At 37.3% G+C, this 27,257-nt stretch overlaps 1 protein-coding gene across 4 annotated transcripts in view; it reads right to left on the reverse strand.

Annotated features, from left to right (window-relative positions):
- The window catches only part of LOC148655633 (sodium/potassium-transporting ATPase subunit beta-1-interacting protein 3-like), a 158,980-nt gene that overhangs the window by 65,591 nt on the left and 66,132 nt on the right, over window positions 1-27,257 (reverse strand). For all 4 annotated transcript variants that reach the window (XM_088642348.1, XM_088642351.1, XM_088642349.1 and 1 more), the window contains exons 2-3: window positions 25,165-25,302; window positions 18,704-18,784 (exon numbers count right to left, since the gene is read on the reverse strand). In XM_088642348.1, the coding sequence (XP_088498474.1) occupies window positions 18,704-18,784; window positions 25,165-25,302 (219 nt within the window). The remainder of the gene's footprint in view (window positions 1-18,703; window positions 18,785-25,164; window positions 25,303-27,257) is intronic.

The following is a 27,257-nucleotide window of genomic DNA, read 5'->3' on the forward strand; positions in this document are numbered from 1 at the left end:
ATAGGCAGGAGACGTAGTCAGCCAGTTAAAAGATATTGCCCTATTCTAAATGAGACCTTAAAATGAGATTTGGTAAAAGAGAACTATTCTTTTAACTACATGATTTTTGCAAAATATCCACATAAGGTAGTAAAATCCCCAAATACTTGCATTATCTCCTTAGTTAATTTAAGACAAAGTCTAGCTGTAATTCAGAAAGAAAAGGTCACTCAGAAAACGTTTTACAACGGTTTTGGGCATGAGTCATCGAAATCACATTCTCATGTTTCTGAGAATTAATTTGAGTTTTGATATTCTTTAAAATACTGAAGTACTTATGAGAAAAAATAACCACAGTACGATAGTAGATCATATATTTTCTTGCAGAGTACAACAAAAGTAGTTAAAGTCAGAGCAGGCAAAATAGTATTTACAATATATTTACTAAAAAAATACTAAAATTGCAAAAAAAAAATCAATTTAAATCCAGAAGTACAGGACATTATAAATCAACAAAGCTCTATTAAATACTTCTCATCGAGATCATTCAAGATTATTTCCAAATGTAAACATCCATCCTCTTTGCCCGGGGAGAAGTTATTAAATGACTTTCTTCATAAAGGCACTGCTTCGTCCGAGTTCTCCATTCAATGTTAATCACACACTGAAGTAAAAGCTCTTCTTTGGGTCAAAGGGTTTCCACCTCTTTATTTGGCAAAGTACAGTCTTCCCAATAATGTCTGTGAAATACTGAGCTCTTTATAAAGTGTGTTCTCTGAAATCCATCCATTTATCCTTTTTCTAACCGCTTTATGCACTTCAGGATCATGGGGGAACTGGAGCCTATCCTGGCATACGAAGGACGCAATGCGGGGTACACCCTGATCAGGACTCTAGTCCACCTCGGAGCACACACAGACACAGACGCAAATACTCACACAAGGGACCATCTTCCCAGAAGCCAGTTAACGTACCACTATATCATTGGACTGTGGGAGAAAATGGGAGCATCTGGAGGAAACCCATGGGAACACAAGGAGAACTTGTACTGTAATCTCCACGCAGATATTATCCCAGGTCTGGAATCGAACTAAGGGCCCCAACACTGCGAGGCAGCAATGCTATCCACTGCATCACAGTGACAATCCTTTGAAATCTACCACAGTCAAAAGTGAATATCTGAAGGACAAAGCCAGGTGCAGCACCTACAGGATGAGCCAGGCAATGAGTTATGTAAAAGATGCTTCCCATGAATGCTAACAAATGACTCTGTGCATTCTAACAGAGTATGATTATTGCTTCAAGAATCTGAACTGCTTTTATATCTCTTGTAGCTTATAATATCTAGGTAATTTGAGTGTGAACAAATGGGCTTAACAGAAAAACGTGATTCTTGATTTCAAAGTGCTGATGGCAATAAATGTCAAATCCATTAGTACAAAAAGGATTGGTTTTGTTTAAATTTCTCAATAACTCTGCAGATTTGTAAAGTTGCTGGTGGAACGATATCCCAGACTTTTAAAACTATGGAGTGGTTTTAGCTTTTTTTCACAAAAGGATGTGTTTATGTGACACCAAAATGAGAAAAAAAACATATTTAAATAAATCCCTCGATTAGGAAAAATAAAAAACAGGTTAGCTACGCGTGTTACCAAGTAGTAAATCAATGTCTTAAAAGGAATTCATAGAAAAAACTATTAACCTTAGTGCTCTTCTGAACCCTTCTGATTCTTCACTACAGTAGTACACTACCAACTGTCATTACAGCCCTTTTCCGTTCATCTAAGAGCAACGTTTACATAAGATTGCAGCGTGCACACCATACAAAGAGGTTTTATGATTTACCTTTAAAAGCACATTGGAAATTGCACCCAATAGAACACAGAAGTTATTTCTGGGCAATGCACTTTACCAACACCTCTAAACTGTAACACCACAAACTACAGTATGTAAACACACACGCAGGGCTTCATACTGTACAGTATCTCACATCTTTAGTTCAGGTTACCATCCAATAACGGTCTTGGCATATACCTGTACATTTAATAAACCTGGCAGCTCTAGAGAGTGCACCAAAAAGGTACAAAACTCCATCTTTAAACATATTAAAGAAAGCAAAATCTGAAATCAGTGTGGAGATAAGGGAGATACTTACATTCCCTTTAACAACTGGACATGCTCAAAGGAAACCTCAGGTCTCTGCAGATTTAAGTATTGGTTGTATGAATGCTTGTGTAAAACTTTTTCAGACTGAAACAAATGTTGTTCTGTGGCGTAATGGTCATATGTTACAAACCTCTCTTTTTTTGCTAACTGCTCATTGTGAAAGCTGCAAATCACCATTAATCAGTAGGACCACACTATACAAAACAACTTGGCTTATTTTATAAATATTAACTGTGGTAGTTGAATGTTAATGTACGATGTTGATATCAAATGTTCTTTTAAAATTTCATTTGCTTTTGCCCATGACAGAGTTTTAGCTGTTTCACGTTTTCTTTAATGGCGTCTGAAAGGAAAGTTTGGGAGGGATGAAAACAACAACGTTCAATCAGACTTGGCTGTCAGTAATTAGCAATCACTCCTGATCTCATTTCCTCTCCTAAAACACTAAATACTTTACGTGATTCCCTTCTTTTCCTCGCATACGTCTTTTGCATTCCTCCTCCATCCCATCTCCACCTCTGCAGCTGCCCCTTGGTCACTCCTCACTCTGCATGAGGGTCCCAGCCTCCTCGTTCCCTGGCCAGGAGGTGAGCCCCCCGCCAAGCGGGTTAAGCCACATGTTAACTAAAACACCCCATAATCCTTTCAGTACACTTGATTCATGTTAATTCAAGTGTTGTTAGTTATAGTGAATTTAGGTAATATGCTGAAATGATAAGTGAAAAATCTTTCACTTCTATAGGGAAGTGCATTGTTGTCATTAAGAAAAACAAATTCCCGAGTCATCTCGTAATTACGGATAGCAAATTACCTCTGTAATTACAGAATAGCAATGATCACTTCAGTGTATGAACAACCCGTTCCGTTGTCCAATGACAGCACCTACGAGCTACCGATAAACCTACATTATCAGGAACAGTAGACCCACAGTTCCAGCAAAGCTTTCGTTAGCTTGTAGATGCTGTCATTGCATAATGTAACGAGTTGCTCTTAAACTCAAATGATCATTGCTATCTCGTAATTACGAGATAATCTACTATCTCATAATTACGAGATCATTTCTTACGTCATAATTACGAGACAAGTCAGGAATTTTGGGCCTCCATGGCAGCAATGCGCTAAAATAATATGATGTTATAAATGAACCAACATTCAGTCATTCATGTGCATGAAGGTCTCCCATGGTTCCCCTTGTAGCCAGGGTGTGTTTCAGTGACATTTTCATTCAAACAAGACCTGAGAGGCTCATAGGGTCAAGCCAGAAGCGAAATAAAGAACTATTATTTATGTTTATATTTATGTTTCTGTGCATGTAACCATTTTTGATGGTCATATTAAACGGGATTGTCTCTGACCAGCGTTTCAGACGCACCTCTTCACCACCACACACACTCTTTCTCAGTCATGCATGATAAATGAGTTTCTACTTAATGCTTGAGTAATTTTTAATTCAGCTGTTTTGAACTTCCTCCAAAAAAGTGAAAGACTGTCAGCTATACATGAAGAAGGTCTTTATATATTTGATTTCAGAAAATGTAATGTGCAAAAGCCATTTGGAATGGTCTTATGTGAAATCAACTACATTTAAAAATTAAAATTTCAAATGATGAATCTGAAATTCTTACTATTGCTCATATTCCTGAAATGTTTTATATTACTTAGGCTTGACGTAGACCTACAATTCTTTATTTTGTTAAGAAAGACTTAAATCTGTTCTACATTGCTGTGACTTTTGTAAGTAATAAAGGAAAAATAAAATCTGCAATGCAAGTTTAATATTCAAGATCCTTCCTGCTCACGAATTCACATTTTCTGAGTTTCACAACAACCACAAACAAAGCACATCCCACCCAGAAACAATTAACAACAATCTGGCCTGAAACGCTTCATAAGTTTGGCAACCATCAGCGCTGATCATTTGTTACTATAATCAATTCTTCAGTTTCAATGTTCACTGCGTGCGACAGTAGCACTGGTAATCAGTTCTGGCACTGATGAAAGAGAGCTTTTTTGCAGTCATTGTGTTGGCTGCATGCCCCTTTAGAACACTGAAAACTAATTCAGAGGAGATATCCTACAGCGCCATGGGCACAATAGAGCATTTCAGGAGTTCTGGAACCTTGGAGAAAGAAATATACCAACTGCCAACGATGATATGCAGGAAAATATCTTGTGCCGTAATTTAAAAAAATAATGCAGGAAAAAAATAAAAATAAAATGAACATTTGCTTTAGGTATTTTCTGTCTTCATTAGTTTGTGAGCCCTGTGCCTCGAGCACCAGATTAATAAGAAAAGTTTCCTAGAGGAAATTCAGCCACAGAGACCTCTACGTATCTCTTAAATACAAGATCAATTAGGCCAGTCTGGAGAGGCTTAGTGGTGTGGTTATGAAATCCAATTTCACAGACTGTTGAAGGTACAAAACCATTTAAAAAAATTATGCCATAGGTTATGCACTGTATCTCAAGAGACATTCCTTTCCCCATACACTTCAGACTTGATCACTACTGCCCGTGCCAATTTGTTTCACCGTAACACTATTGTCTCTATACCAGCAACATAACCAACGCAAACCATTGTATGTGATGTTTGTGAAGGTTCATGTGAGTTCAAGTTTGCATAGGGGAGCTGTCTTGATTAACTCAAAATAGTGAAATCACTAATTGTTCTGCATGTTTTTATATCAATTGTATATGATTTATTGATAACCAAACAACTAATGTCAATCTTATCACAATTCATAATATTAACTGAGTCAAGGCTGAGATATATGTTCCAGGTCTCTAATATAATTCAATTCAAACACCAATAACTAAATGAGTTATACAGTATGTGTATACTGTATGTATACTTAATGTAATCAGTAGTTATGTATTGGTTCAGTGAGAATTAATTAGGGCATACTGTATATTGTGCAAGGAGCTTTCGTTAGCATTATACATACAGACCTGCTATCATCCCACATCAGATGACGTAAATACTAAGTAAAGAAATCTTAACTTTTTCCAAATATTTATTCAGTTACTTCTAATGCAGACTGTCTCTTCGTTCAATACATCATCAATATTGAATTCCCATTGCTTTTTGTGTTACCTGACAGAGTTTAGAAGGAGAATATCCAAAGAGTTCTTTTATAGTAACTAAAAGCAAGATGATGGATGTCCCACCATGTCAGTCTCTCACCATCATATCACTGCATCTAAAAAAACATTCTGGCCCTACTGCGTGATGGATATTCCTGTACATCTCAACAAATGATGTAGGGCTCCAATAATTCATCTCTTCAGTGATCTGCAGCCTGGCAGGGATAGCAAAAACTACTGCCCCTGGAAACACAGCAAATCAGTGCACTCCTCATTTCTCCTGCTATCTCTGCTTCACAACGCCTCAGTGAATCATCAGTCATTCATTTTCAAAGAAAGAGCATAGCAGGGATGTGTTGTTTTTTACTGCAAATGGGCTTTAATACAACAGCAAGAAAAGATTGGAAATTAATTCTTAATTTGTTCTAATTTTCTCAGACTTCGTCTTATGAAAACCCTGCTCAATGACAGCTATTGAGACGTGTATTTTTTTCTAATATGAGTTTCAGTAAAGCTTAACACTATTGATAAAAAAAACAATGTATATATTTTTAGTTTAAGTGTTTCAAAAGCGGTGGCATTTTAAAGAACGTATGTAAACATAGTCCCCCACACCACCTATTGATTTATCCATTTATTTATGTATTACATACTGCTGCTGTGATTTAATGTACTTTATTGTGATTTTGTCTGTGTGTTCTGCACTTCCATGGGAGAAGACAAAGACAATAAAGTATCTAAATTATAACAAGGCAGCAGACATCAGATTATTGAATGTTGGGCTGGAGGCTCTTGAAAATGCCTATAATAAATAGTGCCCCCATTTATAAGCGAAAACGACCACCCATCCTGACTCCACTGTGTCTGGCATCACTAGATAAGGTGGGTATTAAGGTGTCTGTACTGCTCCTGTGATATCTAGATATCACAGCAGCTGGCTAAGATGTCAGACCGATCTGAGTGGTGACAAGGTGGCTGAACCACACAGACATCCAGAAGATGAGCAGCCGCTCAAGTGACTAAGTGATCGACCTATAAAAGACAGATAACAAGGAAGAGGAGAGTAGAAGAGACAGAGAGCAGAAGAAGAATCAGGACTGAGCAAGTTACAGCAGACAATCTACCTTCACCTCTTGATTCCTGAGGTTCTTAGATCTCTCAGGTATTGGGCACAGAAGAGACTTACGACTAAATTTAGCAAAGGAACTGTTCTTATTTGTCAAATTCTTGTTGGTCCAGAGTTGGTCCCTTTTGTTCATTGGGGTTCTCTTTTGTTAGATCATAATTAGTAATTTGCTTATTTTATTTCATGTGCATTACATGGGTTTTGTAATAAATGTGTTTTTAATCTCCTCCCAGTTATCTCATTCCTTCACCAACAAATTGCTTCCAGAACATTGAAAAGAAGCATCATGACCCTCCTCAGTATTATCTGACAGTAGGAGTTTTTATTATTTATTATAAGTTTTCCAAGTTGCCTGTCCCCAGGCTATTGTCAGCAGTGACTTTAATATTTTTAAACATTTAATGCCTCTTTTATGACTAACACCTGCTGTCTTTTACAATAGGAATCTCATATTACAGTACAATATGAGTGCAATATCTATGATCTACATAAAATCTAGAAAACCCAATTCAAGGATGCAGATGAAGCTTTTTTTTAACATGAGTCTGATATATTCTCCATTTGAAGTGCCCTGACTATTCCTGTTATTTAAAGAAATGTATGTGTAAGTGGGACTATCTGGTGCAGTGCTGAGAGAGAAAGGAAGAATCCAGTTTTGAATGAAGCAGTTAAAAAAACACACAAAGACAGTAGTCTTCTTTTAATGAAATAATCAAGATTATGTCTGAGCTAGCATAGCTGGAAAAGGACTCAAAATGAATAAGACAGCAAATGTATTGCATTGGATCTAAAATAGAAGAACTCTTCTTACTGAACATGCTTACTGAACACTAAACAACTAAAACTGTTTTAAGTTGTGATTCACTTACTTCCTGTACCAGTGTAAAGTGAAAGCTTAATGACAGTAGCTGCATGGTGCCATATATTTCTGTAAAACATTGTAATATTTGAATTATTATTAAAAGGCCTTTTATTTAACACATTTTGTCTATTTCTGGCATTGCATTTTGGTTATAAAGACAGCTCTGATGGGTGTTAAGAATGAGTAACAAAAAGGAGAAACTGACAAGAACATTCTGCGCTGCATTAAGTGAAGAGAATAAGCAATGGTGATGTGCAAATGAGAGCAATTCCATCTGCAGGCCAGCAAAGTAGCAGGGCTTGCTCTCATTCAAATGCTAATTAAGGCAATTTAGTTTTCTCTTCCAGACAAACAATAAAACACTGAGCAGCGCCCATTCTGTGATGAATCGGCTCCCCTGCAGAATCCATTGACATTTTTAACACTTTAAACAAGGAGGTACAAGAATAGCAATATTGCTTTGTTATCCTAATCCTCAGGTGAATGTGTAAGAGGATACTTAATAAGAGGTTAAAAATAAACTTGTAATGGATTCCCAATGGTCAAGGTTTAAATTCCATAAAGCACAATTACACTTTGTTAGCGACTCGCAACTACATGAACTCTATGAGCCTTCTCTTGTGTGAAATCCTTTTGTAACGCTCTTAACATCAAGCCTGACAAACAGCAATATTTAATACCCAAAGACACAGTGAGAGTGATAACAACCGACGTGATTAGATAGCAGTGACATTTCTATTTGTTCTTAGATTGTTCTGCTAATATCTTGAACAAAAAGCTATCCAGCCATCCACCTGAAGAAGGCTCTACAGCCAACATGTTGTGTCTCTTTTCTTTTCAGCACGGAATAAACCTTATCCTTTTCCTTTGCAAGCTGTCCATAACCTTTTTTCAACAACATTTCTCTGCACATTCATCTCCAGTGGACAGACCTGTTCATTATACCAAGAGAAAGCTTTGTAATGTAAATGTAAATTTATTCTAATGTCTTCTGTGCCACTACTCCATTCAACTGATTTTTTGGCCTGGTCAATTTTTATCCCTTGAAAAGGGGGAGCCTGGTTTTTTCAAAGGCTATCAAAGTTTGGCAGGTTCCCTTTGTGGTCAAAACATACAGCAAAGCAACAAGTCAATTGTGTAGCTCAAAGACAGACAAAAAATGTTGTTTCCACTACAACAATCTCCTTCTGTGTACACACATCAACAAGGATGGGCCTTCATTTGTAATTTTAAGGAGAAAAGGACAGACTGAATATACCGTGATGTATATTCAAGAAAAGATTAGAATGATTAACTCACATCTCTCTGGGGGTATTAATAGAAGGAGCCACAGATACACCCTTTAGATTCCCTTTAGAGAGGCAAAGATAAGAAATCTTTTGAATAAAACACTTTACCAGCATCACGCTAGTTAAAACAACTCAAGAAATTGTGTTGTGTTTTTGCAAGGTTTCTGCAGGTGGTGTTTGTTTTTTGAAGAATCATAGCCCACCCACAACAGACTCATTACAGCAACATTTCATGCCAGCAAAAATATATCAGCATGACTGCAGTTAGATTTATAAACTGGCTCATTACAGCAGTGGTATAACTGCTGAGATAGCACGCAGTAATATTGGGAAAACCTTATTGTGAATTACAGTTGATATTACCAAGAGATACTAATGAATTACAGATGCACCAAATATTCACTGGAAAGCAATTTTATAAATCACAGTTTTGAAAACAACAAATGCATGTCAGTATATAATAGCTTATAACAGCAAATTTACAAAATTATATTTCGGTGGACTTTGAGGATCAGGAAACAGACTGGCAAAATAAAGATCAAAGCTGTAGCTTGGTGTTGGAGCTAAAAACAATGGAATCAGAATTTCTTGAAGCATCTGATAATACAGATTATTAATACAGATTAAATTCCAAGCAGAATTTAATTCATGTTCTTACAGTACATACTAAGGTTCGGTAACTTTTCTTGGTTAATTACTTCCAAATTCTTGACAGTGATCTCCAGTAATTCTGTACATGCGCTTTTATTGTTTGAACCACCACCTATTACAGCTAAGCCACACTTTCCTTTCAGAATTTATTTTCAAATTTCAGAGCAAATATTCATGTTTCTTTTTGTTTTCAGGGTAAGAGCAATTTGTCTCTCCGTTTGCTTTGGAAAATTTGTATTTTAAGACTCACTGTTTTTTAAATCCCTCAGGGACGTCTGCATACCAGTATTCCTGCAATAAATTAAAATCTGCATCCCTTTCTTCAGTTATGTGTAAGCTGATGCTGGCTTGTGGCAAGGGCGCTAGGTCACTCAGTATGTAGCAGCCATTGTTAGCTTGCCTGTTCCTCTCAGACCCCAGCATTCACAACCCTCATCCTTATGAGTAACACCCAAGGAGAGAATTAAAGCTCTGCTCCAAAGCAGACAACCTGACTACAAAACAACCTCAACTAAATAACATCAGACGCATTTTATTCAAGAACAGTGGATTACTCACAAAAGGTCTGGTAGCACCTTGGACATGTAAACAAAGCTCATTTATTCCTTTTCTTTAGAAAACAGACATTTCTGAATTCTTCACCAAGGCCTGATGAGTCCAGATGTACAGTATGAGAAGGCAAATACACATATTTTCTTGTATTTTCCGTATATCTCTATACTGTATCAAAGTGTTTGTATGGCCTGTGTATGTATAGACACTGCAATGTCAGCTGCTCCTATTATAGTATTCAAATACCTCGACAATAAATTATTTTAATGTCCCTATCCAAGTTTTTAAACACTTTATATATGTTTATTTGATTATATGTGTGAGACAATATTTCAATATAAATATAAATCAAACCACCACAGATCATTCATTCATTTACAGACTGGATGGGAGTCACTTCATTCACCACTGAAGTCTAACACCCACCTGAGTGAAGCACAGCTGCTGCCATTATACTACTGTAGGTCTCCCAGGGCTGTGCAGTTTGACTAACGCCAATATGACTTTGCATAAAAACCTCCCATGGGTCCCATGCTAAGATGTTCTAAGGAGAGTTTACATGTTATTCGTGAAGAGCACGTTGTGTGGGGAGCTCCTCCTTCAGATGAATAGGACGGAGGAATCGCAATGGAGTCCCCACCAGGGCTCGCTTTTCCTTCACGCACATGAGCTGTCGTCTGCATATCATCTTGTGTTTTTTCATTAAACTCTTGTCAGAGAAGCACCCAGGGTTATTATTTTTATGATTTACTGTGTATTTTATTTTCTGTTCAATCACCGAACAGTACGGTTTAGTGTAATGAAATGTAGAGTTTTTTTAATACACGTGTTACACGGTAATTCCAATTAAACAGTGTTTTCATTGTTATTTCATTTCTTATTGTTCTCCCCCTGCAAAAACAGGGTACGTTTATTTACTTCCTCTCCCTGCTTCCTCTCTAGTGGTTAAATTCTCTGTCTAGTGGTCTATGCTACTCTGCAATCATAACACACTTCAAAGCTGGTCTCCAGCCTCTCGATTTTCTTCACCTGTTTCCTCTGTCTGGGACAGTACTTCTAGTTCGAATGGTACATTTTACACATCTTTACACATTTTTTTAATCAAAAGTTCAATACAAATTTCAAATCATTTGAGATGCCCTCCCCCCTTCAAATACACAGGTTTTAAACATTTCTATGACAAATCTGCAGCCTTTGTTTTCTAGAACATATCAAATTAACGGAAATCCATGTCTCCAAAAAGCTTGGACCGATGCCCCCACAACTGTTAACAATTAAAGGACAATAAATGCTGGCGAGCCTGCAATTCTGCTCTCCTGTCCCTCCTTCCTCTCTCATGGACACACTAGTGAAAATAAAGTAGGGTCACTGCAATATTGTAAACGATAAATCTCTGTCTGTGTTCATACAAGGGCTAAGCAAGTGTCACTTCCGACTTACATAAAATCCTAGTTACATAAAGACTTCAGGAACTGAGCCCTTACATACCCAGGGGATAAGACACCTGTAGCCTCATCACACCAGTAGCCAGACCACACAGCAGATCAGTACAGAGTAGTGAGAAACTCCTTCATCAATTGAATCAAAGGAGAATGTTCAAGTCCAGAGTGTGATTTTAGACAGGACACTGGGATTTAAAAAAGCTTTTAAAAAGCATGAGATCATGGGAACACTGCTAGCAAAATGTTGAAGAGCGGCATGTTTTTGTGGACAATTGCTAACCGGGGAACCTTCTTGAGAGTTTCGTCAGGTGTTCCAAGCTTAATCCCACCCTATATCAACTATGCTAGCTACATTGATTGGCATCTACAATACATACCGTCCCACTGTGCATATCTGTGGGTGTTTGCACCATGTGGTGGTCTGGCGTCTTGGACTGGATCTGGTCCCATCATGCACCTTGTGATTTCAGGATATGAGCAGCAGAAAGCTTGGATTCACCCAAATGAAGTCTTTTTTTCTTGTTTAATTGATGCTAGGATATAATCTTGAAGGGACAGTGGAATACTGTAATTAATCTTGTAAAGCAAAGAACATCTGGAGTCCACAGAGGCCTTTTAATCATATAAAGGAGCTTCAGATTTTATAAAGTGTTCATGGTTAGTTTTCTAAATATGTCTGTAGTTTGATGAAATCCTTAGGCTTGTTTATTTGCAGATTATGCAATTGAAGTCTGCATGACCATTGAATAACTATTAAAAACGTAATCAGCCTGTTATTTTGAATTTCATCTTTGTTTTTCCATTACATTTCAAACTTAAAAAGAGAAATCGGACATTCTGACAATATTAGGTTAAGTGAATCCTGTTAGCTTATCTGTGAAAAGAAGCCTGCAAGAACTTCAAAGGATTTGAGGTCACATTTTATACATTTAACTACCAGGAAGGTTGATTTCCTCTCTTTAAAAGTATATAGCTCTTTATTACTTCATTCCGCAGAGAGAAAAAAGGCACATTTCTAGGATAAAGAGATCTTGTGATTTCAAACAATATGATCCGTTCCACTCTATGCCCTGTGCTGATGATGATAAACTGAGTCCCCAGACAACAAAGCAATCAGTTTAACAGATGGGCCTTCCCTTTTTTGAGTCAGACTCCTTGAAAGAGTATAGCCAGTCGTAGCTGCTCAGGCCCCTGTGGGCAGTAATGCAAAATAGTAGGTTCAACTGCATACTGTGCATTCATTTACGGAGACAAAACAGAGCCCCTCAAATTATTCAAGACATAAGCAGAAATAGCAATAGGTATATCACATCTAAAAACAATTACAAACATTAAAATTAAAGCAAATAATTGTTTCAAATGAATCTTTGCAGATCTGCTCCAAACCATCAATGACCTACAGTATATTTATAACTGTTTTTTAAGTACAAAACGCATTTGGAAAATTTCCACTGAGTGATGACGCAAAGGGAAGAGTTAGCGAAGCTGGACATCAGTGCGACTGATGGGCTGTTGGGCGACATGGCATCAGGGGGTCATGGGAGTGCATGGCGGCAGGCTGGAACACATCCCCGAGGAGCAACAAACTGTACGACCATTTAGGAGAAAAGACAACACTTATCTCTCGCCCCTAAAGAAACGTCCTACTCCTGTGTAAATGCAGGTCAACGATCCTGCCTTCACAGCTTTCACTGCTCCATCACCCCAAGCGCTCCCTGTGCCGAAGCACATACTGACCCCATACTGGGGTCTTGGCCAGCTCATCCTCAGTGTCAAGCTGTCAAAAAACAGCCATGTAATCTTCATAACTACGCAGCCCCATTAAGTCACAGAGTGTTGTCTGAATATCCTGAATTTTCATTTAGAATAAGTAGATTCAAAAAAAGAAAAATAAATGCTTCATAGTTTGTGGGGCAGGGGGACCCAGGCTCACTGGCTTTTCGGCATAAGTCCCTTGCACACCCACACTCCCCTGCTATCGCTTTAAGTCATCCCTGGTGCACTTTGAAATGGAACAGTGTTGGCTACAGCCAGGTAATGCTGGGGGGAAGCCAAAGAAAACTCCCACATTCGCTCATTTTCCACATTCTCGGGGAATGCAGGGGTGACTCCTGCTCGCTTTCCACAATGACGGGGGATGGATGGGGGATGTTTTTCCTCTTTGGCCTTCCGTGTGTTAGGATTGAGGCCCAGGGTTTTAAAACATTCTACTCCTAAACTCTGGCCTGGACTATGCTGGTCTGTGAAAGATTTCATTAAAAAAACATGAAAGCATAAACTACTTTGTAGTTAAATATTGTGAGCAGAGCAACATTTGACAAAAAAAATCTCACTACTTAATGGTGAGCGGTATATATGAGCCTATACAATATTTACTGTATGCTGGTATACATTACATGATCTTGCCAGCAGCCATATCACTCTGCAACTCTGCAACCTGGATGGGAGACTCCTGGGAAAAGGTTGCTGCTGGAAGAGGTGTTAGTGGGGCCAGAAAGGGGGCGCTCACCTTGCGGTCCATGTGGGTCCTAATGCCCCAGTATATTGACAGGGACACTATACTGTAAACAGGCGCCAATCTTCGGATGAGACATAAAACCGAGGTCCTGACTCTCTGTGGTCATTAAAAATCCCAGGGCGTTTCTCAAAAAGAATAGGGATGTAACCCCGGCGTCCTGGCCAGATTTCCTATTGGCCAGTACCAATCATGGCTTCCTAATAATCCCCATCTCTGAACTGGCATCATTACTCTGCTCTCCTCCACACTGAGAGCTGGTGTGTGGTGAGCGTTCTGGCGCACTATGGTGGCCGTCGCAACATCCAGGTGGGGCTGCATATTGGTGGTGGAGGAGGGGATCCCCCATTTCCTGTAAAGCGCTTTGAGTGGAGTGTCAAGAAAAGCGCTATATAAGTGTAAGCAATTATTATTATAATTACATGGCCATTTTCCTAATATATTTTTCAGTGAGTTAAAAACATCTACTCATTGTAAAATTTTATTTGGCTTCAATGCAATGTGTAGCACAACGCATATCAAGTCTACAAAATCATGAGTTCTGTCTCTGCATCTCAGTTAAAGTTTGTCTAAATCCAGGATACCTCTTAACATATTGGCTCATGCCTGGTAGTTGATGCTTAAATATTGTTTTAAAATGTACCACACACATTAAAGCCTTATCTATAGTGTACTACTGTCAATATCTTGTTCATTTTCTTTGGTTAAGATATTTTAAGAGATGTCTGACATAATGTCAGGTGTAAAGTTCAGCAAAAAGAGACTATAGATACAAAATGGGAAACCTAGAAGAGACTATGAAAAAGACCTACTTTAGGTGTTTATGTTGACATGTCATTTACATCTTTCTGGTCAATGTAGGGAAATCATTCAAAAGGCACACAAAATGCTAGGGTATACAGTTAAAAGCATAGAATGAACTCAGGTTATAGTAAATTGTGCTGCATAACACATTAATAAGGCATAGACATAACATTTAGAATACACGTGACATTTAGAACATTTTGTCCAGTTTTGGTTATCATGTTACAGAAAACATACTGTTGCTCTGGACAACAAGACACACAGGGGTTAAGGGAATGTAGTACACCAACAGGCTGAAGGAAATGAACATTTTCAGTCTTGAACAGAAAATAAAAAGGACATCAGGACCTGACAGAAGTATTCAAAATCCTCAAAGGCATGGATTTCTACAGAATCAACAGTGAAATTTATACCAGAGAACACAAGTGGAAAGTACCTGGAAATACATTTAAACTGAGAACAGGAGGCACTTCTTTACCCAAAGGGTTGTGAGATTGTGGGACCAGCTACCCAGCCATGTTGTTTGAAGTCTATACCCTAGCTCAAGATACGGCTGGATAGATCCTTGAATCAATTAGCTACTTATTACCAAATGGGCTAGATGGACGGAATGGACTCCTCTCCTTTGTCTTCTTAACAAAAAAGTTTACGAATTTCGCATCATAAATCTTATGAGGCAAAGAGGACTATGAAAAGTAACTCAATCTTTAAATCAAGAATTATATATGCTTGTTTTAACTATACCCAATCACGTGCAATTTAAAAATAGTGTCAACATAGTGTCTTTTTAATAGCTGTGCAGCATTTAAAACGTCAACCTATTTTACAAAACATGTAAATGGTTGAATTTGATTCTTGTCCAATTTGTAAAAAAATTCAACACCCTTATTAAGCAACTTTATCATTCATTAGACCCAGTTCTAAATTATTTTGCTTCTTAACAGTCCAGTTATGAACAATATGTTGTCCTGAGCACTGCTGACAAAGCTTCCAAAAATGTAGCTAACACCACATTTAGACACAGTACTGTATTAACATTTAGCAGCTTATGTTTATTCTATATGAAAACAAGTTGCTGTTATTCAGTGAACCAGGAACTGAATAATGTGCATTAGCACTATATACGTACTGTAGCTACAATTACCTCTGACCACTAATCAAATCTCATTCCAAACAGCAGTTCTCTGTTTCAAAGTTCTTCAGGAAAAGAAGAGATCAAAAACACCCATGGAAGAAATAAATGAAACGCCTGGCTAAATCTGGAATAACATTACTCCTAATTACTCCATTTCAATAGTATTCTGATCATAATGTTGTTTCAATACCAAGATTTTAAAGCATAGTGATTGTGCCAATTGATGTGTATTGTGAGGTCCCCCCTTTCCAACACTTTTCTAAATGTGATGCTTAGGAATCACTGTTACTACTCTGTGAGTGCCAGGCTTTAATGATATAAGACAACCAGCCGATTTCTGTAACTGCGTTTATATACTGCAGTGGTTCCCAACTCTGGACCTGGGGGATCACTGTCTTTTCTGGTTTTTGCTCCAGCCCAGTTCTTAATCACTGGCTAACTAATTCCAGATTTCTACCTGGAGCACATGTTTAAACGTGCTTTCAGCTCTTAAAAGGTATATTGTTTGAAATGTAAGCCCCTTTAGAATATATAGAAGGCAAAACAAAAGACCATTGTGGGAGTGTCTGATAGATTGTCGCTCTTCCCTGTTTGTCAGAAACTGGTCATCGATTCAGAGCTTAGTCAGAAATGTAGGTAAGGAACCTGAGGAGAGTTTGCTTAAATCTTTGAATGTTCACATCGGTGGAAACAATACCCTTGACAAAGGCTATGTTTGAAACCCAGGACTGCATCGAAAACCATGTTTGCCCAAATTCTAAACAAGTTGGCAGATCAATTAAAAGGATTAAAGATACAGAGATCAGCTGGATCAAAAGCCAGCAGATAAAGTGGTCCCTCTGGGGTTGGGCAGCAATGATGTGGTGTTTTTCACCCCAAATGATCCCAAAGTTATTTCCAGAAATGTATAAACAAAAGGGGATATACTCTTGCTACTAATTTAGTGCAACACCCAAATGCATCTCACCTATGTAACACACTGCCGTCATTATGTTTTAGCAACTTCACTACACAACAGACCAAGTAGCGAAGAAATTACTTTGCCAAATGAAGAGTTAACTCCTCCACTCTTGCAATGCCATGAGCTTTGAAGGAACAAGTAGTCAGGACTGCAGTTTAACGTCCTGTCCAGGGTGCCACCTCCTACAGCACAGTGTACCTGGTTATCACATGGGCTACTGGTTAATGGAAATTGTGGACCAGAGGGAAATCAAACCTGATGGTGGAAAGGCTGCTGCTCAACACCTCACAAGTCAATGAATGTGTTAATCTGGAAGCAGTATTGAAGGCCATATGTCTGCCTTTTACCAGAACAATTCTACCTTTTGTCACTAAAATATAACTTAGGTGTTTAACTGGCCCTATGAATAAAGGCATTATGAACTTGATGAAGAAAAACTGTTTACCTGGTACAACAAATAAAGGCTCCATCCCATTTTCACACCAGACACAATCTACAAGCTAGCCTTGGCATATTACAGTATCTCTCCACTTCCACACACTAAGAATGCATTTAAAATACAGTTCATGATTTAATAGAAATTATAAAATGTTTTAATGTAAAAATGAGATGTCCAAGAAATATAGGAAAAACTATTTTTAAATTAATGTAAACCCACTGTTGTTGAAAACTGTATGATGGTAGAACATAAATTACAATAGTCTCGGAATATTTTAAAATTATTGTATTTAAACCTATTATGTAGTCTCCGAGGTCTGTAGAATTTGAAGTTCCATGATTTGTACTTAATATTAATAATATATTAATATTAGTCGCAAGATAAAAACAACACGAACTGCAATTGCAGAATACATATTAAATGAAGTTTCAACAATTTATACAAAAAATGCTTGTACTACAGAAATTCCTAATTACACACTGGTGTCAATTAAACAGATTATAACTACTTGCACTGGCAGATTGATAACCTTTTCAATCACAAGGCCATAATTATTTTCAATTATTTTCTAAAACTGGAAACAACTGAATTTGATGGCTAATTACATGTATTAATTTACTAGTGTGAAACACTATACAAACTCATGCGCCTAATACTCAAATATAGTTTTGTTCAAAACAGACCTTTATTGCAATAAGACGTCAGTGAAATAGTGAAAGAGGCAGCATTGTGTAGGACTGGTAGTATTAAAAAATGTATGCAAAGTAGGACCGAAGTGACAGAATGAATTGAATGAATTTACAATACAAAGTACTGTCAGTAAGAACAAGATTTTAAATGGCAAATTTTCACTGATCTCTTAAAATAAAATGGAACCCTTAGGGTACCATACGGCTGATGTTGATTTATATACTGTAAAGGTTAGAGTAAGGGTACAGTTGGAAAACTAGTCAAAACTGATGATAGTACAAAAATAGGGGGAATGACAACCAGAAACAGTGGAAAGGGAATTATAAAAAGACTTAGACCACATCATGAATTGGCAGATACTTGCCAAATGAAGTGTAACATTGGTAAGAAACAACAGGCTACTGTCCAGAGCAATTATGATATTGTAGCCTGAATTCATTAAATCTCATAAGCTAGGCTGGGCATGATCAGTACTGAGATGAGAGACCTCTAATGAAAAACATTTTGCTGCAGTGAGTGGTTTGACGGACCAGTAGGCGGTGCTCTTCTCTCTGGACTAGAATTTATACAATATAAACAATATTACATTAAAATATAATATATATAGTCCAGAAAGTAGGATGCAGTAGAAGACAGTGGGAGGTTATGTCTTTCAGACGAGATGTTAAACCAATTATAATAATTATATGATCATTAACATTGCCACAGCACTGTTTGTAACTTGATTAGGGGTGTTAACACTGGTGTCCTGCGCGACTTTTACTCTTCCACAATCTGACCTATCTATAGTTAATGACCTCTGGCAAAGCAATCTCTCAGTTCTGCACTTCAGAAGCATATTCACCTAACGGCTGTCGTGTACTGTAGGTAGGTGCTGCAGTTCCCCACTTACTATATATGTAAAGTGTTCTGGTACATGAAAAGAAGTAAATTCATGCGAATAATTATTAGTTATTGCTCAGCTTGCTCACTATTCTAAAAACTGCGTAAATGAACACGCTGACTTACCTTGGAAAGGCCTCCAACCTCCAAGTAAAAGCAGATTATGAAAACATTCCAGGCTACCCAGAGGGCATTCCAAATGGCATACTAAAAGAGACAAAGGAAAGATGGAGGTGGTCAAACAAAGTGAAGAGCTCAGAGCACAGGGAAAAATCAATATGGCAAGACAGCTTCAATAACGCTCCATTGGGAAGCATTAAGGACAGCAAGCAAGAAAATATACCGAAGGGAAAGCAGACCTCCCTCATCCCAGCTCCCATGTGGGCTGTGGCAATCTACTAATCCAATTCTGCATCTGTTGCAAATATTGACGAGTCAAAATGAGATTCATTGTGTCTCAAAACCAAATGAGACCAAGGAATCCCTTGCCTCAGCTGACCAGGCAAGTATTCATTGCTTTCATTTTACAAATGACAAGAAAGATGCTGCAGGAGAGCTATAAACAAGAATGAATAGTCTAAACATTTACATTATAAACTCATACAACAAAAAAAACGATTACTTCCCTCATAGTAAGAGCATTTTTTTTTAAATGTTGAAAAGCAAATGACATTTCAGCCTCTAAAGAGTAGTCGTCTGGCAGCTAAAAGCAATATATTTGCAGCAAACATTTCAGACCAATGTCAGTATTAAGACACACGGACAAAAATGTTTTAAAATAACCAACTTGCTGTTGTTCGATCTGTGATTCTAAATGCAGGCCAATGTATTCTAGGCTCTAGCTGAAGTCAGTGACAGATGTGAGTGGGATTTAGCATAATAAAATGAGGCTTTGAAATATTCTCTTTGGGAAAGGGGTTCATTGTCAGATGTTTAAAGCATTCCTCTTCCTTAGAACTGATTGTACTGTATGCAATGCTGTGAAGTTTTACCCCCCTTCAGAAAGTTTTCAAAATGAAATGAATTAAAATGTGTGTTCCATTTAAAATCTCTACACATATAATACATAATACAGCATCATCAAACAACAGCAACCATAACAATAGCAACATGTAACACAGCAAAGGTAAGATCAAAACATACAGCAGGTGGTCATACAGTAGCTTTGTCATTTTGAGAGCCATTCTAGTGGATTTTCTAACTTTATTATTGGACTTGGTTGAATCTTGTCTCTCCAAGGGCAGAAATGCAGAATAGCACAATATTTTCAAAATGCAGTGATTCAAGGATTTGACTACCCACCCTAAAAATTATACTGGTTTGGGAGAAAGGGTGTGGAAATGTCATGATTCCACTCTTGGATAAACAGTCGAAAGAGACTGTGAAGGAGGACTTTAAATTTGCTAAGGGGCCGCAGATAAACTGATTGGTTCACAGTATTGTTAGAACTGAGATAAATTTATAATGATAACATAAGATCTGTCTACAATGATAATTTAGTGTTATGCACACAGGTTGTTTGAAATATGGTTATGTGCTAAGGAGAAACTTTTAATAATAATAATAATATTTGCTTACACTTATATAGCGCTTGTTGAAAATAATAACTAGATTTAACAGGTGCAATGCAGAACTCACATGAGCCACATATGTGTCTGAATATGCTGCTCTGTTCAGTGGGAAAAATAGCTTGTATGAAAAATACAGTGCTTTTTAAAATCTATTTTACAAATGCAGCAGATAAAAAACTAACAGGTACACCATGTGAAAATGTACATTTTCTGTGAAAGCACTTCACTCACAACATGAGAAGAGCAGCCGTTGTTTTTTCATTACAAAGATTAAGTCAGAGAAGGTAGCAAGCATCCTGTCAACATACTGCTCTCTATTTTAACTTAAAATATCAATCATCTCACACAAAAATAAACTCCTATCATTAGGGAGGAGAAAAACACATATGCCCATCTGTGAGGATATTTTCCTGTAAACCTAACAGAAATAACTGTTCCTTAATACCATTCTGTTACAAATTCCTGTTTTAACAGAATATCATCATCAATTAAATACTGCCTATAGTAACCATATGTCAAACTAAAGAGGGTTCAGATGGAAAATTCACAGCACAGATGGGGCAAAGCTTTTAGGAAACTGGACAGCTGTAGACCGAACCACCAGAACATACCTTGTCGGAGTTCTAATTTAGCATTTAATTGTTTGTTGAAAACAAATGTTTATATAATCTAAGATTTTGTTACTGATTTAATAACTATTTTTATTAAGTTATATATCAGCCTATATTTAATCTTAATAATTATTAAATTGTTGATATAGGATCTTGGTTTTATTCCAATTCACCATGAGACCAAAATGGCTTCGCTTCCCCATTGAGTAACTCAAGAACAAGGACGTGAACTTCCAGAATTTCTGCCGGAAATTTAACATCATCTGCGTGGTCGAAGTCAGTGAATTAGTCTTCCAGTGTTGTGTCAATAGATCTAGTGCTCTAGATCCACTCCAGCATCTGATGTCAGTTTATAGCTTTGCCTGTCCTGGCTCAGGATTTCAACTTGCTGTCAATAAAGGTGATGTATAATATTCTTTGGAATTCTAGCCTTGACTGCAGCAGAACCATCAGCGGAAGGATTCTGTGTGTCGTGGACCTGACTGGGGTGAATGCTCTCTGTCTGAGTCTCCTTCCAGTTTATAGTAAGTTCTTCACTCTGCTCAGCAGAGTGTGTGTACTGTATGTACCTGGAGCACTTCTCCTAACAGACGGGAAGAATGATATCCGCTTGCTGCTTCAGCTGTGCACATCACCATCATTATTGTTGTCCTCATTGCCGATGATGAACCCCTTTATCTAACACTATTTAAATTACAAATAATGAGCTTAAAAAAAATCCATCATGTAGAGTGTTAAAAACAAAAACAAATCACTTCAAGGCACAGAAAGAAAAAACACATCCAATGATCTTAAGCTAATCACGGTCCTGATTTTCTATGCATTTGTTTCTGCCACAGGGATGAGTGGGAGAAGAATGAGAGGATTTAAGAGATAGGAGAGCGAAGAGAAAGAGCAATTAAGTGACAAGCAGGAGAAGAGTGGACAGAATGAATGATCATAGAGGGAGAAATGACAGACTGGAGATTCAAGGGAGCATATTGATGCAGGGAGTAAGCGGGAAGAACATGGAAAGTGGCAGCCAATGAAATGTGCACGGTGGAGGAAAAGCAGGACGAAGAGAATACTGAGCGAGCGGCAGAGCCTAAGAGACAGTGACTTGTTGATGCAGAAAAGCAGCATAGGAGAGCAGCAGTAGTTCCGTCTAGACAGAACAGGAACGGACATGGAGCGGAGTGTGTTAGAAAAGGGCAATCCTGTAGAACAAGAGGACATAAGCAGGTAACTGAAGACGTTGATGAGTGGGAGACAATGACAAATGAAAATGAAAAAGACGTGGAAGGATGAAGAAATACAGAACAAGTCATATTTCTTCAGGTTGGATTTGAGGTGATACGAGTCCATCCAGGACGAGATTACTAATAGGCATTGAGATATGCAAAAACTCATTTCAAAGTTATAAGATTGGAAGGAAAGATCTGAACATCATTAGTGGTGAAGTGGGGAAAGATACCAGGGAATGAAATAAGAGAACCCAGTGATAACTGACGATTTTTCATCTTAAGCAGCGACAGGAAGGAACACATTCCATGTTCCACTGTCAATCCTCAAAGGCATTGACAAAGTCAACCCAGTGGACTTGTTCAGAATAAAATATGAACCCTAGTCAAAAGGGAAAGTGTTGACTACAGAATGTGTACTTAAAATTGAGGAGACACTTACCCAAAGTGTTGCTGGCATTTGGGAAAAGCGTCCTAGCCATGTTGTTGAAGCCAAAACACCCTGACTGTATAAGATCCTTGGATCAATTAGCATTCAGCTACCAAATGGATGAGATGGGCTTGTTTGTAACCTTCCTTGCTGTATGTTCTCAATGTTACCTTAAACTACACTAAATACAGGATTAAAAGCAAAGTACGTTTTGTAAAACCTTTTCAAATTATCAATACTTTTCAGAACAGTAACATAAAGGAGTTTCCCAGAATACTTCTTCAAAATGATGTCACTAAAAGAATGGAATAAATTTAAATTAATCTTGTACATTTTGTCGGTGGTGTGGGTTGGGGTGAGGGAAGTCGTTCTAATATAACTTTATAATTTAAGCTTTATAAATTGCAAAGTATCTTCAACATTTAAAATGAAAATGGAAGAATACATGTCAGAGGATGTCAAGATAGACAATAGGCTCTTAACTTTAACATTTTACCGCGGTTTCAGTAGGAAGAACTCTTTGGCAGGCTTGAAACAAATTACCTGTACATGGAAAAAACAATTGTACAGTGAAAAACAAATTGCACTACAAATACTGACAAAAAGCCAGGGAATAAAAAATATAGACTGGCACAGTTGCTGCAGAAAACAATTTCAGAGTATAGCTTAACATAAAAAATGTAATACACTGAAAAATGTGATACTTTACAGATTATTTGCATATTAATTTTTTGAAAAGCCTGTATCTGAACATTAATGTCCCCTGTTTCTATTCTCCCAGGAGGAGAACATATTTCAGTAATGTAAAATATGGACTGAATAAATCAAGACCTATAAGAGAGAAAGACAATATTTAATACATTAAGGGAATAATAAATTGTATAATCTGATTTTATCCAAAACTGTAATAATCATACTGAACTCTGCCATATTGGAGGGTTAATATTATCAAAACCTGCAAAAATATTCAAATTAAAATTGAATGATTATGTACGAATCAAGACGCTCCAAAGTCAGTAGTTAGTGGATGTACCTTTGGCAGCGAGTATGTAGTGACAATTTTTATGAATAGGTGTCTCCCAGCTTTACACAGTGGGATGGTGCACTTTCTGTGCACACTTTGTGGCAAAATTATTCCAGTTCTAGTCATCATCATTTACCGTGAATTTCAATTGGATTCAAGACTTTCACTGAGTCACACAAGGACATCAACTCCCTTCATGGCAGACCACTTCAGTGTGTCTTTGGCTTAGTGCTTAAAGTCATTGCCATGATGAAATGTTAATTTCTGACCCAGATTTAGATTCCTGAAAGAATGAAGCAGGTGTTTCTGTAGAAATCACTGATACTTTGCACCTTCCACTTTCTCTTCTATCCTGAGAATCTTCCCAGTCCATGATGAGAATCCAAATGGCAAGATGCTGCCACCACTAGTGGCATCTAATACCACCATGCTGTGTTGGCCTTGCACTTTGCATTTAGTCCAAAAGGGTCAGATGTTTTCTCATCTTGCTACAAGACCTTCTGCCATGTTCTGCCACATGTTGCACTAAAATTTACTTAGTCACAAGCTCTTTATCTGTAATTCTTTATCGTTCTTACAACTTCCACATACAGTACAGGCCAACTCTGAGTTAAAAATGTAAAACACCACTGTTGGCCTAAGGGTATCATCCCAAACGTTTCCGGCTTTCATGGCCACTGAAGTTGGAAGGCAATCTGCTCTGGCTAGTGTCTGACTGGTGTTACCCACATTCTGCTTCTTAGTAATGATCAGTGACTTTGACTCGGGAAATCCTGAAACTTGTGATGGCTTCCTCACTCAATGTGACATTGTGTTCTCCTTGCAGCCATTTTCCTATCCTAACGAAGACTCAAAGGGCGCCTTTATTATCTACCTTCTAAGGGGGAAGGTTTTTTAAGCAGCATTAATCAATGCTAGTCAAAATGTAGTCAATGACATATTGATATGAGAAGACACACAATGTATAATGCTGAACTCTGTACATTACTTATTTACAAGGAGACTAGATAAACACTGTGCCATAGGGTATTTAATTATTCTGCAACTAGCATCTTCTTGTTTGGATGGTTCTGGAAATACTACTCAAAAACAGATTTCATTTTTTATCTATTTACATGAATTTGTTACATACTGTACTGTATGTATCGATGCAAAGAGTCACAGCACAGTTCATTGCAGTTTTGAAATAAGTTTATTCAGCCATCTGGGGAGCAGAACACACTGGTTTATCTCCAGTTCTTCAGGCATCTTAGGTGACAGATACAACTCAAGAACAGGGGAGATGAAGATATTGTACTGATTGTACCCATGCTACACTCTAACAAATTGTGCAATCAAGTCTAGGGAATTCATTAAAGAGTAATTTAGTAATGTAGATCAGTTGCAGTTTTGATTTAATACTTTTGTGCGGGTAGCACTGATTGCATTTTACACTTGCCCAGCTCATTTCTGTGTTGACTAGGGTAAGTCTAGTCTGTTAATGGGACTTTCCAGCCCATTTCACTGTAGAATTGAGACCCAATTGCTTCCAAACCTGTTAAATTGATTTCTACAATTAGAGAGCTGCACCAAAGACTTGGTGACATTAGAATGTCTCATAAGTGATTATCCCTGATTTTGATCTACTGGCTTGTTAATAAACATTCACTTAATTATACAATCATAGCCCAACCCGTACTTTCAGAAAGTAAATAAACTAGTTATATAGGATATAAAAAAGAAAACACTTACCACCACAATATATTTTGGCCTGTACTGAATGGTTCCGAAGAGGCCCAGAATGACAACAATGATGTGCAGGAAGTTTCCAAGAATAGGTGCCCACTGGTAGCCAAGGAAATCAAAAATCTGTCTTTCTAACGCCCCCAGCTAAAAAAGAAAAAAGATACTTTAATACAGAATTTTTTTATCATACTTCAACAACAAGGGTTTCAAAACTGTAAATGTGAGCAGACAAAACATTGTTGTTCAAAAACATTCTGCTTAATACTCAAATGCTAGATAGAACAAGGCAGATAGCTAAAATGTGTTGTCATACACTGAACATTTTTCTTCCTACCGCATTCCTGTCAAATTAAAACCATTCCTTTTCCAATTATCTCATTTTCCATTCAATGTGAGATACAGAATTCAGATCTTTACAACTACACGGTAAAATCAAAGCTTTCCAGCAAGAACGTATTTGTTTGTGAACATCTGCAACACGAATTCATGTTACAACATATTTTTAGCGTGGTTCATGAAAATACAAACCAAACCATGTTTTTTTTATTAATGAGATTATCTGAATGAATTATAGTAATCTTGGAGATTAAGCACCAGTGACAAATATACTACAGCAGAACCTTCCTTAGAGCTTTTGAAACCCTCTAAATAAATAACCCTCTAAATAACTGCTTTTTTGAGTCAGCTTTCATTTACCTACTTTTTCTCCTCAGATGAACGTTTTTAATCATTTTAATGAACTGAAACAGAGAGACTTGAACCATATTTTATGAGAACTGTTTAATTTTCAATAAGACCGAGAAACAAACATGTAAAATTTAACTGAGAAGTGTTTTGACTATGATACAGGTCAACACTTATTAGAATCTTGACTTCTTTTCAGTTAGAATTAACCCTGACCCATAAATGGTTAATCATTTACAACTCATAGACTCAGAATAAACTCTCAAGGGATTTCATCTAGTTTAATCAATTTAAAAGAATCACACTGTGCTATGTACTAATATATTTTTCAGTACTACAACCCATAGTTGTTCAGCAGTATTGACTTCAAAACACAACAAATGAAAAAAAGTGATATTCCACCATGCAGTAAGTTAACATTCATAAATGTACATTACTAGCTTTGAAGCAAATTTTCTTGATCATAAGAAAGATCTCTCTTAAATGACCAAAGCACAGTACTGAATGAGATTTAACAAGTTATCTTCAAATGATCCCTGAAAAGCTACATATGACACTAAATCATTTTAATTACAAAAGGATGAGTTAATCATTTTATGTGTCAGAGCTCAGGAGTGGCTAAAAATGTTTTCATTTTAAAAACAATTCTCTTTTATAGGAAAAACACCATTTATCACTGACCTACCTGAAGACAAAAAATAACCCAGAAAAAAATACATTTTGTGAATTCAATATTTTTATTTCATTTGGCTAGTAACTGCTTCAGGCCAATTGATCTCTTGTAGTTGCAATAGCAATATCTCTAAAAACCGACTTTAAGCACATTACATCCATCTATATTGAACAGTCATCTTGGTAATTTAGCCAACAAAAGCAGCGTTGAAAAAACGTGGCAATGTAACACTTGATTGTGACAATGTTTATGGAAGAAAAAGAAGGTATTACTTTTTGTTTCACATTTGAGGAACACAATTGCATTCATCACGACATCTTTCACTGTCATTTCCATTAAATTAATAAAAGCTTCTGTACAATGCTGCACCATACTCAAAGCTAGTTGGAGGATTTATCTTCACTGACGTTTATAGGGGTGTGACTTATAGAATTAGTTATGACTATTAACCTTGTCTTTGTCGTTTCTCCACGGACATGTTCTGACAGAAGGTCCATTCACCCTGGATCAGCAAGCCTCCTGATCTTTGGGGAAACCCAGGTCAACAGCTGCCAGCAATTGGCCACAGTGAGGGAACAAGAAGACTGTAGCCCGAAGTCATAGCACCTGGGTTTCAGCTATTACCCAACTGTCTGACATTTATGGTGGGGAAAGAGTCTGTGTGCTTATGAAACCAATGGCTGTCATTATAAACTAATTGTCTTTGTATTCCCTTACCTAGACGAATTCTCATTTGTTTAAA

This window comes from Lepisosteus platostomus, chromosome 8 (assembly GCF_059453375.1).
Source record: "Lepisosteus platostomus isolate fLepPlt1 chromosome 8, fLepPlt1.hap1, whole genome shotgun sequence".
Lineage (NCBI taxonomy): Eukaryota > Metazoa > Chordata > Actinopteri > Semionotiformes > Lepisosteidae > Lepisosteus > Lepisosteus platostomus.